The 13,481-nt window shown below is 44.5% G+C and overlaps 1 protein-coding gene across 1 annotated transcript in view; it reads left to right on the top strand.

Annotated features, from left to right (window-relative positions):
* The window catches only part of TRMT1L (tRNA methyltransferase 1L), a 32,068-nt gene that overhangs the window by 6,239 nt on the left and 12,348 nt on the right, over positions 1–13,481 (top strand). Inside the window, exons 4-8 of the mRNA XM_090048319.1 lie at positions 4,594–4,707; positions 6,914–6,978; positions 7,715–7,844; positions 11,430–11,553; positions 13,234–13,313. Coding sequence (XP_089904445.1) covers positions 4,594–4,707; positions 6,914–6,978; positions 7,715–7,844; positions 11,430–11,553; positions 13,234–13,313 — 513 coding nt within the window. The remainder of the gene's footprint in view (positions 1–4,593; positions 4,708–6,913; positions 6,979–7,714; positions 7,845–11,429; positions 11,554–13,233; positions 13,314–13,481) is intronic.

Raw genomic sequence — 13,481 nt, 5'->3', positions numbered from 1 at the left:
GGGAATGTCTCCTTGCTAAAAAGGAGGCTTACACCCAATGGAAAGAAGGGGTCATCACCAGGGAGGACTATTCTGTAGTTGCTTGGGGATGTAGGGGGGTACTTAGGAAGGCCAAGGCAGAGATGGAACTGGGACTAGCTTCCCAGATTAAGGACAATAAGAAGTCCTTTTTTAAATACGTAGGGGGTAAAAAGAAGGTCCTGGGTAATGTGGGGCCCTTGCAGGACGTGTTGGGAAACTTGGTCGTCACACCAGACGGCAAAGCTAACATGTTTAACGATTTCTTTGCCTCCATCTTCCTAAGTAGGGACCAAAACAACCACCTCCCTGCTGGGCCCCCCTCGGGCCCTGGGGGAGGCACACCTGGACCACGGGTTAGCGAGGGTTTAGTTAGGGAGCTTCTGGAGGGACTGGACGTATTGAAGTCAGCCGGTCTGGGCGATCTCCACCCTAGAGTTCTAAAGGAACTGGCCAAGGTCATTGCAAGTCCCCTGGCACGGCTTTACGAGCACTCATGGTGCTCTGGTGAGGTACCGGAGGACTGGAAGAGGGCCAACGTGGTCCCCATCTTCAAAAAAGGCAGGAAGGAGGACCCGGGAAACTATAGGCCGGTTAGTCTTACCTTGATCCTAGGCAAGCTGTTTGAGAAAATTATGCTGGCACACATCCAGGAGGGGCCAGCAGGGGATTGTATGCTTAGGGGCAACCAACACGGGTTCATCAGTGGCAGGTCCTGTCAGACTAACCTGGTAGCCTTTTACGATCAGATCACCAGATCATTAGATGCAGGGGTAGTAGTGGATATAGTCTTCCTGGACTTCTGGAAGGCATTTGACACTGTCTCTCACCCCGTTCTCATTAAGAAACTAGAGGGCTGTGGTGTAGACACCCACACAGTCAAATGGGTCACCAGCTGGCTGGAGGGCCGCACCCAGAGGGTGGTAGTGGATGGGTCCTTCTCAACCTGGAAGGACGTGGGCAGTGGGGTTCCGCAGGGCTCGGTCCTCGGGCCCACGCTGTTCAACATCTTCATCAGTGATTTGGACGAGGGGGTAAAAAGCACACTGTTCAAATTTGCTGATGACACTAAGATGTGGGGGGACGTGGGCACACTGGAAGGATGCAACAGGCTACAATCAGACCTAGACAGGTTACAAGGGTGGGCGGACGAGAATAGGATGGGTTTCAACACAGACAAGTACAAGGTGATGCACCTTGGGAGGAACAACCGACACCATACCTACAGGTTAGGGAACTCCACTCTTGTCAGCATGGAGGTGGAAAAGGATCTTGGGGTCATAATTGACTGCAAGATGAATGTGGGCCGGCAGTGTGTGGAGGCAGTTAGGAAGGCCAACCATACCTTGTCATGCATCCACAGATGCATCTCGAGCAGGTCCAAAGAGGTGATCCTCCCCCTCTATGTGGCACTGGTCAGGCTGCAGTTGGAGTACTGCATCCAGTTCTAGGCGCCACACTTCAAGAGGGATGTCGACAGCATGGAGAGGGTCCAGAGGAGGGCCACTCGTATGATCAGGGGACAACAGGTCAGGCCCTATGAGAAGAGGCTACGGGACCTGAACCTGTTCAGCCTCCAAAAGAGAAGGCCGAGGGGGGATCTTGTGGCCAGTTATAAACTAGTCAGGGGGGATCAGCAGGCATTGGGGGAGTCACTGTTCCCCCGAGCACCGCCAGCAGTGACCAGGAATAACGTTCGCAAGCTGGCAGAGGGTAGGTTTAGGTTAGGTATCAGGAGGCGCTACTTCACGGTCAGGGCGGCTAGGGTCTGGAACCAACTTCCAAGAGAAGTGGTACAGGCTCCTACCTTGGGGGTGTTTAAGAGGGGGTTAGATGAACGTCTTGCTGGGGTCGTTTGACCCCAGTATTCTTTCCTGCCATGGCAGGGGGTCGTACTAGATGATCTGCTCAGGTCCCTTCCGACCCTAGAGACTGTGAAACTATGAACCTTTTTATACCAAGAATTTGTTATATACGAGGTAAATTCACTCTTATGAATCGGTGTGGTGGAAGCCCGCAGTCAGCTGCTTTGTGCGGTGCATTGTAGGAGTGATGCACCAAAATATAGTCTCCTGTGTGGATCTGTGCTCCTCGCTCATTGTCTGCAACATGTGTTTCTATAGTTGCCATTCTCATTATGGCTTCTAAGTGACCCACTAACTTATCTCCTCCAGCTGTCTGCTGTTGGTGAGTACCAAAATTGTCATGTAAAAGTGGTAGAAATGGGTCCGGGGGGTCAGTACAGTCAAGGTCTTGGAACATATCCCTATTTGTTACATTGTATAGTGGGTTCCCTTTATGTGAATTGGAGTTGTGCACCATTTTCCAGGAATCTATGTACAGCATAAAGCAAGGGAAACCTGCATATTACTGTTTGAGGAAATTGGTCAAGTGTGGTTTGGGTTGAAATAGAATTATCATTTGTATTGGGGAGCACCCAGAGACCCAGTCATAGATCAGGAGTTCTGTTGGATCATCACTTTTGCAATACATAAGAAAAAGATGTAATCCCCATTACACAGAATTTAAAATATTACCATAAAGCAAGAGATAATACATGGATAAGGGGAGCATCTTGAATAAAGCAAGAATTGGAAACTATTTTGACTATTTTAAAGGCAGATACAATATCCACAGGAATGACTTACTGTGTTCTGCATTTAAATTAGGGATGTAAATTGTTAAATGACAGTTGTATTTATACTGTTTACTGCCTACCGTTTACTGACCTCCAGCAGCAACGTCTCTAGCCCCTTATGTCTTCACTGTGCACCAGGCGTTGCGTGAACCCCAGGTCAAGGAGCCATTCGTGGTGGGGTGGCTCGCACGGCCAAGCCACTAGGCGGTGCTGCCCAACTGTCCATCCACTGGATGAGGCTGCGGCTACAGACCTCTCCTGTGCCTGGATCCCATCGCCACATCCTTCCCACCACAGCAATGAGGCTCCCAGCCCTGTGGTCATCCAGTCCCAGCGGGACAGCCTTCCTCGGGTGCACTGTGTTCTTTCCCCTCCCACCCATGGCATTGGGGCCATGTGGGGCCTGGCCCAGCCTTGAGGCAGAGCTAAGTGTGCAGCTAGCTCAGCCCAAAGAGGTGCTGCAGCAGGCAACACTGGGTCTGAGGTGTTGTGCACCAGCCCCTTCTTGTGTGGTGAGCATGGCCTTGAAGTGTTCCTTTGGCACCCCAGCAGCTCTAGCTTGGGAGACTACCTGTTATAGCCGTAATGCTTCCCCAGCATCCTGGCTGCACCACTTCACTGCACCGCTGCCCCTGAGGATGACCCTGGGGCTGCAGTCTCTGTGCAAGGGGCTGGTGGCGAGCCCTCAAACCTGGTGTCGCCTGCTCCAGCTGCCACAGTGCCTTTTCAGTCCAAGCCAGCCACACACTCGGCCCCACTTTAGAGCTGGGCCGGGCCCTACACGGCCCCAGTGCCACAGGCAGGAGGGGGAAGAATAAGCATGCCTGGCAAGGGCTGGGGCTGCCCCCCCTTCCTTTCCTTCCCCCGCCTTTCCCTGGGCTGAGCTGGGGAGGGCCCAGCCCACAACATGGACAAGCTTTCTGGGTCTGGGCCATGGTGGCACAAGCATGGCAGGAAGCGCAGGGAGCCTGTTGCCTGAGGCCTGCCACTTTGCAGAGGGGGCTGGACAGACCCACCGGGGGCCTGGGAGTCTCACTGCTATGGTGAGAAGGCCCTGCCCAACTCCTGTGGTGGGGCCTGGCACTTCCCTTTCCATGGCAGCGGGATCTGGGGACAGAAGAGGTCCGCAGCCCCAGCTCTATCTACAGACCCAGCCCTAGCTCCTTCCCCTGAGGACAAGGGGAAGGTTTCCCTGCTGGGCAGCACTCTCTAGTGGCTTGACTATGCCCATGGCCCCCAACCTGTGTAGCAGCAAGTGCACACTGAAGGCATAAGAGGCCAGGGCCATTCTTGCTGGAGGTCACTAAACTAAGTATGTGCTATTGGTTAATATAACACAGTATATTAGTAATATATACTAGTACATATTTGAAACAAAACAGAAGCTGCTCAAGTATATGGTAAGTGCAATTTTAGCTGTTTTGTTCTTTAATTCTGTTGTGGCCTGAACTTTTTATGCACCCGAAACTAGGTTCTCAAGCCACATGAACTATATGCACAACCTACACTTGAACACACAAACAAGTTACTTACCTATATAATAATTGGAATTAGAGAAGTGCTGATATTGTACATAAATAGAGTACATATGCACCAAACAATACAAAATACAAAGGGGTAAACAAAGAATACCAACTTGCCCCATATCTAGTTCTAGTCACATATATATATATACACATATGCTTCTGCGTCATAGTAGATTAAGCTACATAAATCTAGGTTACATTTAAACTAGGGATGTAAACATCATTTTAAAAATATCCATTTAACCTCCCCTAATTATATCAGTTAAATATATGCATATACGTAAGTAACTTCTGTTTTGTTTCAAATATGTATTAGTAGCATTTAGTAACAGGAATATTGACAAACCTATTCTCTTTTGATCATACAGGTGTTAGGTTTCATGTATTTCTTCTTTCTGTTTGCATTTTTAGCTGGAAAGAAGCCTTGCCCTCTATGTCCTGAAGACAAATTTAAAGCTTGCTATAGCCATAAGCTCCATCGCCACCTTCAAAATTTGCACTGGAAAGTTTCTGTTGAATTTGAAGGTAAAGACTTCTATTCTTGAATAGATTTCCTGGTTCTAGAGCATACTGCATGACTAGAGCATACTGCATGGCACCAAGTACCAGTTACAATTATGCAAGGGTGAAGCCTCTAGTTCTTCAGTCTTTATGCCTTTAAATCCAGTGGGAGTTGCATCAGCATAAATGTCCTACTCCTAAATAAAAGCACACTCTTGGCATTTTGGTTGAACTACCTTTATCCGCTTCAAATTTAGTATTTGTAGTATTAGCCAGAATAAATATGTTTGATTTCTTCACCAATTTTAAAGTTGTATTTTGATGTTAAAACAAGTAAATATTTAGTGGCTTTTCTCATTCATAGCAGTTTGTTCACACAATTTAACCCAGTTCTCAAAAAATAAATGTCTTTATAAAATGCAGAGCTCTAATACTGCATGAACACTCAGGTGTTACCACAAAACTTTGTAGTGTAAGGAAGCGATAGCAAGTTTAGGTATAGGGCATAAATGACTATGAAAGTACATAACTTCCTGTTGTCTTTTGCACACTTAAAATAATTTTAATAAAGCATTTTCTAATAGAAATTAACTTCACCATGTCATAAAAAAACAGTTATAAATTCACAAATGTAAACATACCTGAAAACTTTTGGTATTCTTAGCTAAAAGTTTTTTAGGACATTTTTAAAAATTTTCATTGGTTCACTTGCTTTCTGATCAGCCTGCATTGCCAAAGATTTTACTGCAGAGGGGCAAATTTCATATTTCTATATTCCAAAGCCATGTGTAGTATATAAACAGAGTGCCATAATACATCTTAGAAACAAATTATCAAAGTCAAATAGTAGCTAGTAAAGAAAAGAAAAGCACACTGAAAACAACAAAGAAAAAGTGTGTGGTCTATTTTTATTGTCAAGGAAAGGAGAGTAAAGTCAGGAATAAAAGTAAAAGGTTTATAGGGAGATAAGGGTTTTTTAAATTTATTAAACAGAAATATGATATTTCATGCAGTACCCATGGTTTTCATTTCAGGGGAAGTTGTGCTGTCTTCTGTAGAGTTTATAGCCCATTTATTTTTCACTTGACTAATAAGCTGCAGATATTAAACGGTGTGTGGGGGTCCCCACTCTTCCTCTCATACCTATACTCTGCCCATCCAAGGTCTGCACTCCCACCACCCCCCTGAATGCAGGGTTCGCATTCCCACCAGCCCTAGCCCAATGCTCCTCACTCCTGAACTGCAGCTCCCACCTGCAGCCCCCACCACTTCACCACCACTACTTCCCTACCTCTTGTCCAGAGCAAGCAGGATGCTGGGGAAGCTGAGCATGTTTCCCACCAGCTACAGTAGTGGCAGCAGCAGCCCTTCCTGGAAACTGCATGATGGCCAGGCCCTTCTACCCACAAGGGTGAGAGCCAGGCTGGGGCTGGGCAGGTACAATTAGTTGGTGGGCACCCACGGGCCAGATGAAATTGCCTGGCAGGCCAGATTCAGCCCACGTGCCATATTTTGCCTGCCCCTGTGCTAGGCAGTATACTGTGGGACCATAAGCCAGATACCATATTCTGTCACATATTTCCCATACCTTTCACTCAAAACCAGCTGGGGAAAATGGGGTACACATTGTGCAAAGAAAAAGGCTGCCCATGGGTCTGGAAATTAGGGGTGAGAGGTGGATTGGTGGCAGCATTAATTCCTGCCATTCCAGGAGCCACAGCAATTGATACTGCCATGACTCCCTCCTCCCCTCACCCTTCTGCTGCCATGTTTCCATACCAGTGGGGGCCACCCCTGCAGCCTCCACAACCATGTGCAAGATCAGAATAGCTAACAGGACTAATCTGCAGCAGAACCTGGCATGCTGGGTTGGACCCAACACATGGTTCCTGTGCCAGTGCACTATCCTGGACTTGGGAGCACAGATCTGGAGACAGTGTGCAGGGTTGGACCCAGCATGCAGCCCCAGCCTTGCCACACTATATTGGGCCCTGTTGTGTTGCTCTGGCATGGTGTATTGGGCTGTGGTGCATGGCTCCTTGCCCCAGAGACCCCAGACTTCTGGTAGTTACCCCTGCTTCAGAGAGAGATTCCTTTTCCTTCCTGGGGCGTTCCAAAAATAGGGTCCATATTATATCTGGGGGCATGTTATATGCCAGAAAACATGGTAATCATTTTTTTTTGTTTGTTTCCCATAGTGCAATGTAACAAAAATGTACTTGTTTTCCAGGATACAGAATGTGCATCTGTCATTTACCGTGTCGCCCTGTGAAGCCGAATCTCATTGGAGACCAGGTAACCAGTGCTGGATCACAGAAATGTTCATTGTTCCATCAAAGAGGAGAAATTCAGACAATATTTTTTTAAGTGTTTTAGTTAAGTCTTCAAGTGTAGGTGGCTTGTTGTTATGGGATATGGAAACCCTAACAGTCACCTATTTGGATTCAGTCCATACTTGTAGGTGGTCAGAAAATGGTTCACATTTTGGATTGATAAAGCAATATTGTTTACAGTCATAGAAAACTGTATCCATTCATGACTATGAATGGACTGTCTCCACCTCCTGAAAATGGTGTCTCAGGTCAAGTTGATGCAGGATTCTGTGGGCAAGTCTACGTAAGATGCTACTGCGCAGTCGTTACTGCTCATTTATTTAGCACTTGTATTAACAATAACCAGAGTTGCTGCTTAGTAGTGCTCGAGAACGTCTTTTAGGTGACACTACTGCACAGTCACCTAATAATATTTTGCAAGTAGCTTGTTATCACTGTCTGTGCTGTAATGCGCTACTGTACAGTATTTTTCGGCAACTGCGCAGTTAGCATCTTATGTAGACACGCCCTGAATGTTGAAAATTTCTCATGTATACTTTTTATTGGATAAACTGATTTCAATCTCCATTACTGCTGGTTCAAAAAACAAAGTTCATGTGTCTGCATCTTTGTGTTTTAATATGAAGCACTTTATTCAGGTTTAATTCCAGTTCAGGTCTCTTGCTATATTTTAAAATTACACTTGATGCATTTTATAGACCTCTATGAAGATGGGAGCCCATTATCACTGTATTATTTGTTCAGCAACTATCACACGAAGGACTGACATGATAGGGCATATTAAGCGTCATGTGAACAAAGGAGAAACTGAATCCAGGTACATTGCAGGTAGGTTATTTAATATTTTTGCCTTTGGATCCTTGACACCATGCGTTACATGTTTCAGCTGGAATATATGGCAGATACTGTCTTTGAAGGTTGAAGATTTTTTGCCCGTAGAATTCAGAAGGCTGGGATGCTGGGTTTGTGATGCTTTTCCTCACTCTACATACTCACACTGTCCTTGCTGATAAATAACATCAGCATTTTGAAACTAACTTGAATAATTATGAAAGAAAACTGGCATGGCTAATTTTATGCCACCCTATTTTGGGAGTTGCTTTTCACTCTTATAGCAGTTTAAAATATAAATCCAAGTACCTACTTTCCTATGAACTCACCAACAGAATGCCAAAAATTATTCATTATGTTTGTTCAAAGTGCCTAAACATGGATTATTGAAACCAGATGATTTTCAGTTTTTACAGAAACTTGCTAAAGGTGTAGATCAGTGGTTCTCAATCTGCTTAGACTCAAGGCACTCCTCGGAAAATTATGGCTGTTCATTTTCCCAACTTTCTTGACTACAGAAAAATAATAGAGCAATTCTTCTGTTGCAAAGTACTTAGACAACTGGTCAGAATATCTTTAACACTGGATTCCTATTTGAAATTTCTGGGTGCATCTACACATGCTTTATTGTGGAGTTGACTAATTAGCGAAGCAGCAAAGCATCACTGTCTATACATGTGCTGGTATTAGGGCACAATCAATTAATGAATTCCACCCAAGGGCAGAGTTAAGTGACAAAATGCATGGTGACAGGGGCTGGCTGGCTGGTGCATAAGGGTGCTAACCTGCCCCCTAGCCACATGGTTCTGCAGGTTCTACACTCTCATGCCCCACAGTTATTATTCTAACTGGAAGATAAGCACTGTTTTTTCCTGTGTTCCTCTTCTGTTTTATACATGCTGTCCTCTCTCTTTCTCTCATGGTCATTTGAATTGCAAAATATTGGTCAATGTGATTGTAAAAGTAAAGATACTTGCTGTTGCTGCTTCAGCAAGAAAAATTCATACATAGATGCTAGGGTCAGAAGGGACCTCAACAGATGCCCCCTAGACAAATGGCAGGAGCATCAGACAAGCACCAAATAAGCTGCGCACAATGGTGGGAGCCACGCTCTGACAAGCCACATCTCCGTCCCATGCCTGCCTCAGCCTGCAGCTGCAGCCTGCCCTGCGCCACACAGATTTGGGGCACATTCCCCCCCCCAACGAGCTGCTTGCAGCTCTGTCCTGTGCCCTTCCCCATTCCAGCTGGTCAGCATGTGCCCCAGCCCCATTCCCTCCCTCACCACAGGGGCCTTTATCCCCCTTCCCCCCCACTCCTTCCCTCCCCTTCCAGACTTACAGCTGGATACAGCTCTTCAAGCTGAAGAGCTACATTTCGGAAATTAGATCAGTATTGCACAATGTGCCTCCTTAAAAATCGGCTGTCAGTATCGGCCCCAAAAATCTCTATAAGTGCACCCCTATAGTTTATACTAGATATAAGTAGGTGCCAAAGTGACGCTCAGAATTGTGTTTATGAAACACCTGTGTTAAAACCATGCGGTAGTTTCAAAATAAGGTAACATCCATCAATTCTGGATAAACTAAGTCTATGGGTATAACGTGGCTACAGTCATGTTTAATTTCAAGGTTATTGTTTTCAGATTTGCTTCTCACTTCCATGTACTCAGGGAGAGCAGGGTCTGACAGTAAGAGGAGGGAAGGAGCAGGGGCTGCCAGGGGAAAAAGCTGGGGGGAAGCAGAGAGCAAAGAGCTATTTTCCCTGCTATAGGAATGGCAGGTGAAAAATTCAAGGCAAACCTCCAATAATTAGATTCTATACCTAGAAAATTATAAGATGCTCCTCCCCCCTCCCCCCCCCCCCCAATAAATAGATCTTTTATATGGAAAATTTATAATTTCTTTTATAAACTTAGTCATCTTTTATATGGGTAAATATTATATAAGCACTGTAAATGTTAGCCTTTATTTCTTCAGTTATTATCGATGGTGACTATTGTTCCTAAATATTTAAATTTCCCTACATTTTCCACATTGTGGACCTTTACAAAAGACCTGATATCTTGAGCAAGATAGAGCAAGGACTATGAAATGTACAGGGCATATCACAAGAATCAGTGAGACGAGGCATGTGAGGCAGATTGGAAGCTGAGGGGGAGGATATCAGATCTCAATGTAGACCAAGGCATCAGTGGGAGGATAACATAAACCAGGGGTAGGCAAAATGGCGAATCTGGCCAGCAGCCAGACTCCATTTCCCAGCTATCCCTGCACATGGCTGGGGCTGATGTCCATGGAGACCCCAGCCCCAGCTGGGTGGGGAAGCTCAAGTCTGGGGTTGTCATGGAGACCAACTGCAGCCAAGGTGGCAATGCACGTGGCAGAGCAGGGCAGCGAGCGCACAAGCAGGAAATCACAGCTCTGCCTCGGCTCCTTGCAAGCAGGGGATCGTGGCTCTGCTCCCAGCTCCCCTGCTTGTGTGTCCCTGCCCAGAGCATGTGGGCTACAGATCATAGCTCTACCCTGGCTCCAGAGCAAGCTGCCCCTATCACAAGTTCTCAGCAGTCCTAGAGCAACCCCCTGCCCTGCTCTGCCATGTATGCTGCCATACAGCTGCAGCTGGGGTCTCTATGGAGACTGACCCCAGCCAGGCGCTGGGACATGGAGTCCACTGCCGACCAGATCCAGCCCACAGTCCATACTTTTCCCATCCCTGACGTAAGCTGATTTGGAAGACATAGACAAAGATGCAACAAGGTGGAAGGAGATGTTTAAGTGTGCAAAACAAAACAGCTCCCTTCAGTTACACTCCATTCAAAATAGTACATTTGCAAATCCAAAGGGCATGCCATCCCTCTAGAAGAGAAATAATTAGAACTAACTGTCAAACAGAAATGGAAGTCTTCTAGCTCTTGGACCGACTTGAATCCCTTAGGGATTATTTTATATGGAAAAGTACATGATGAATTATCACATGCTCAGTTGTATTCTTTGCCCTGAAGCTAGACTTGTTTATAGCATCTCTGTTTCTTCATATTGAATAAATCTGAAAGAAATGTCTTTCTTAGGAGAAAATTTAGTAGTCTTGATGTATGATGGCTTTGGCATTGTACAGGAGATAAATTGTATAGAATTTGCCCAGAAGTCTGCCAGGGTAAACATATTGTGATAGTCTTTTCTGACACAGAATATTAACAAGCTGGCCTCTGCATGTTAAAAGAATTATTGGGTGCTTACAGACATGGAAAAAAACAAACAGCACTTTACTTTCAGGTTGGTATGCCCCCAGACTTGACCAGAAGAGGAATTGTGTCAGTCTGACTCAGCTCATCCAGCATCTATAAAGCTCACACAGATGCCGGGGAGCCCAGTCAAACCGATGTGATTCCTCTTCCGGTAAAGCTTGGTTTATTTTTGGTTTGGTTTGGTTTTTACCACATCTGTCAGTAGCCATCATGTTTGGCATCAGTGGGATTTGGGCCCTAACTATTTGTGAGCTGTCTGTTTTACTTGTTTCATAAAATTAAAATTATTAATTAAAATTCTCATTAACTCTTCTTTCTCCACAAAATACTTTTAGCCCCTGCTCCTAAGTCTTCTCTTGAAGTGCTGAAAGAAGCAGACACAGATGTACATGTTCTTCCTAACTACTCCACACCTCAGAAAACAGATTCCTATTTTAATCCCAAAATGAAACTTAACAGGTGAGAAGCCACGCGAGGTTGAGAGACTGCAGTGAAATTGCTCTTACTTGAAAAAAATATTCCATTAAACAGCCCACTATGATGTTCAGAGGAATAACATTTTAAAAACAATATTGTAATACACCCAGAATAGGAAGGTTCCATTTTGATCCTTTTTCTAGTGTTGTTCTCTAAACTAGGTTTATATATCTATAGAAGGTACATTTTGTGTGTGTGTGTGTGTGTGTGTGTAGATGTGTGTATGTATGTATTGGGGGGGTGAGAGTGTACATAAGCTACTTATATATATCCCCCTTCCTATATAGACGGGAAACTTTTCTGAACAAACAAAAATGGTCTTCCTAATAAAATACTTTACATACAAAATCTGGTGATGAAGACATGTTTATGCTTCTGAGGAAACAAAATGTTAATATTTTGTGAAGCATAGTTTATGCAGAAGTGCAGGAATTTAGAAGTATAACAACAAACACAGTTAAACTTACCCAAAGCCTTCTTAATTAATTATTTTTGTGATTTATCATGAGCTCCCTGCACTAGACATCTCCTCCAGCATAGCTGAAAGAGACATAAACACATTTCTCACATTCTCATGTCTTCTTTTTATTGGGTGCACTCTGTTGGGACAGATTCTTTCCTCGCTTCTTTTAATGATATTAAAAGGAGGGAACAGGATATTGCATCTTCCTTAGATAAGTCATAAAATATGCCTCCTCTGCAATCCAAAAATGTGATTCTTTTAATCCAGTGGTTCCTAACCTCAGGTCATGGCCCAAATGAGGGTCGCGGGGACCGTGCCCGGAGCATAACACAAGCGACGAGTTGCACCGCGTGCCGGGAGCTCCCCGGCCCACTGCTGCACTTCGCTCCCAGCAGCAGGTCATGGCAAAAAAAAGTTGGGAACCACTGTTTTAAACCAGCTAATCAGTTTACCCGTAACAAAGTATCTGTCTTGGGTCAGAGCTCAACCCAGTCTTCCAGGACACCCTATGAGTTTTGTAGCCCATGAGGCTGCAGGTCACCAGCACTTTTGGTGTTTTTTGTATCTGGGTTAACTAATTAAAGCTAGATCTTGTATTTCTACACAGTGCAGTTTCACTGCCTTTTGGTCTTTACCATGGTCCTTCTACAGAAAAAACCCTGTCACAGATAAATGCGAGAGTATTTCTCAGTCTAGTTTATGAAGCTTATTAGCTATTTTCAATCTAGCAGGCTACTGCTAGCAGTGAACAATTTAAAAAAAATAAAAACAAACTGCAAGGAAGTTTTGGGTAGTCTTTAATACGGCAACATTAAATTCCCTAAAAAGCAGGACAAATACATGACATTTGCTCTTGGCCATCAGTGCCATATACGACAGTGTAGCATTGAAATCAAAATAACTAGCAAATTCTTGTCTTTTAAATCTCTCCTGATATATTAATTTGCTGGGCAAAGTGTGAAACTTTGTAGTATAGTGATGTTTTATGTCTCCATAGATGAATATAAAAGTATTTGGCTATAAAGTTACTGAATTAACTGCAAATGCTGTTTTGTGTAATGATTGTAAATTCTAACTAAGAAACTCTCAGAGATCTCTTAAACCCAGTTCTTGTAATTATAGCCCTAGAGAAAGAAGAAACAAGAAGATATGATAAAGTTTAGATCTTGCACTTATTATGATGATTTTTCATCTTCTAGGCAACTCATATTCTGTGCATTAGCTGTTTTGGCTGAAGAACGGAACCCCTTAGAGTGTTTGGATGCATTTGGGGCCACTGGTAAAGAAAATTTTGTAACCTCATTTTACTTGATACTAATACAGTAAAAGTACATACTTAAAGAAAATCAGTCTATTGAAAAGTTCCCTTTGTATATCAAAGTACCTTAGGCTAGGTACTGAGGTTCATTCTTAGGCAGGCCACCATTAACTGCCACAAGAGTTACCT

Source organism: Crocodylus siamensis, chromosome 5 (genome assembly GCF_052110815.1).
Source record: "Crocodylus siamensis isolate JL-2025a chromosome 5, ASM5211081v1, whole genome shotgun sequence".
NCBI lineage: Eukaryota > Metazoa > Chordata > Crocodylia > Crocodylidae > Crocodylus > Crocodylus siamensis.
The sequence above is the reverse complement of the archived record's forward strand: the minus strand, read 5'-3'. Positions and strand labels throughout refer to the sequence as shown.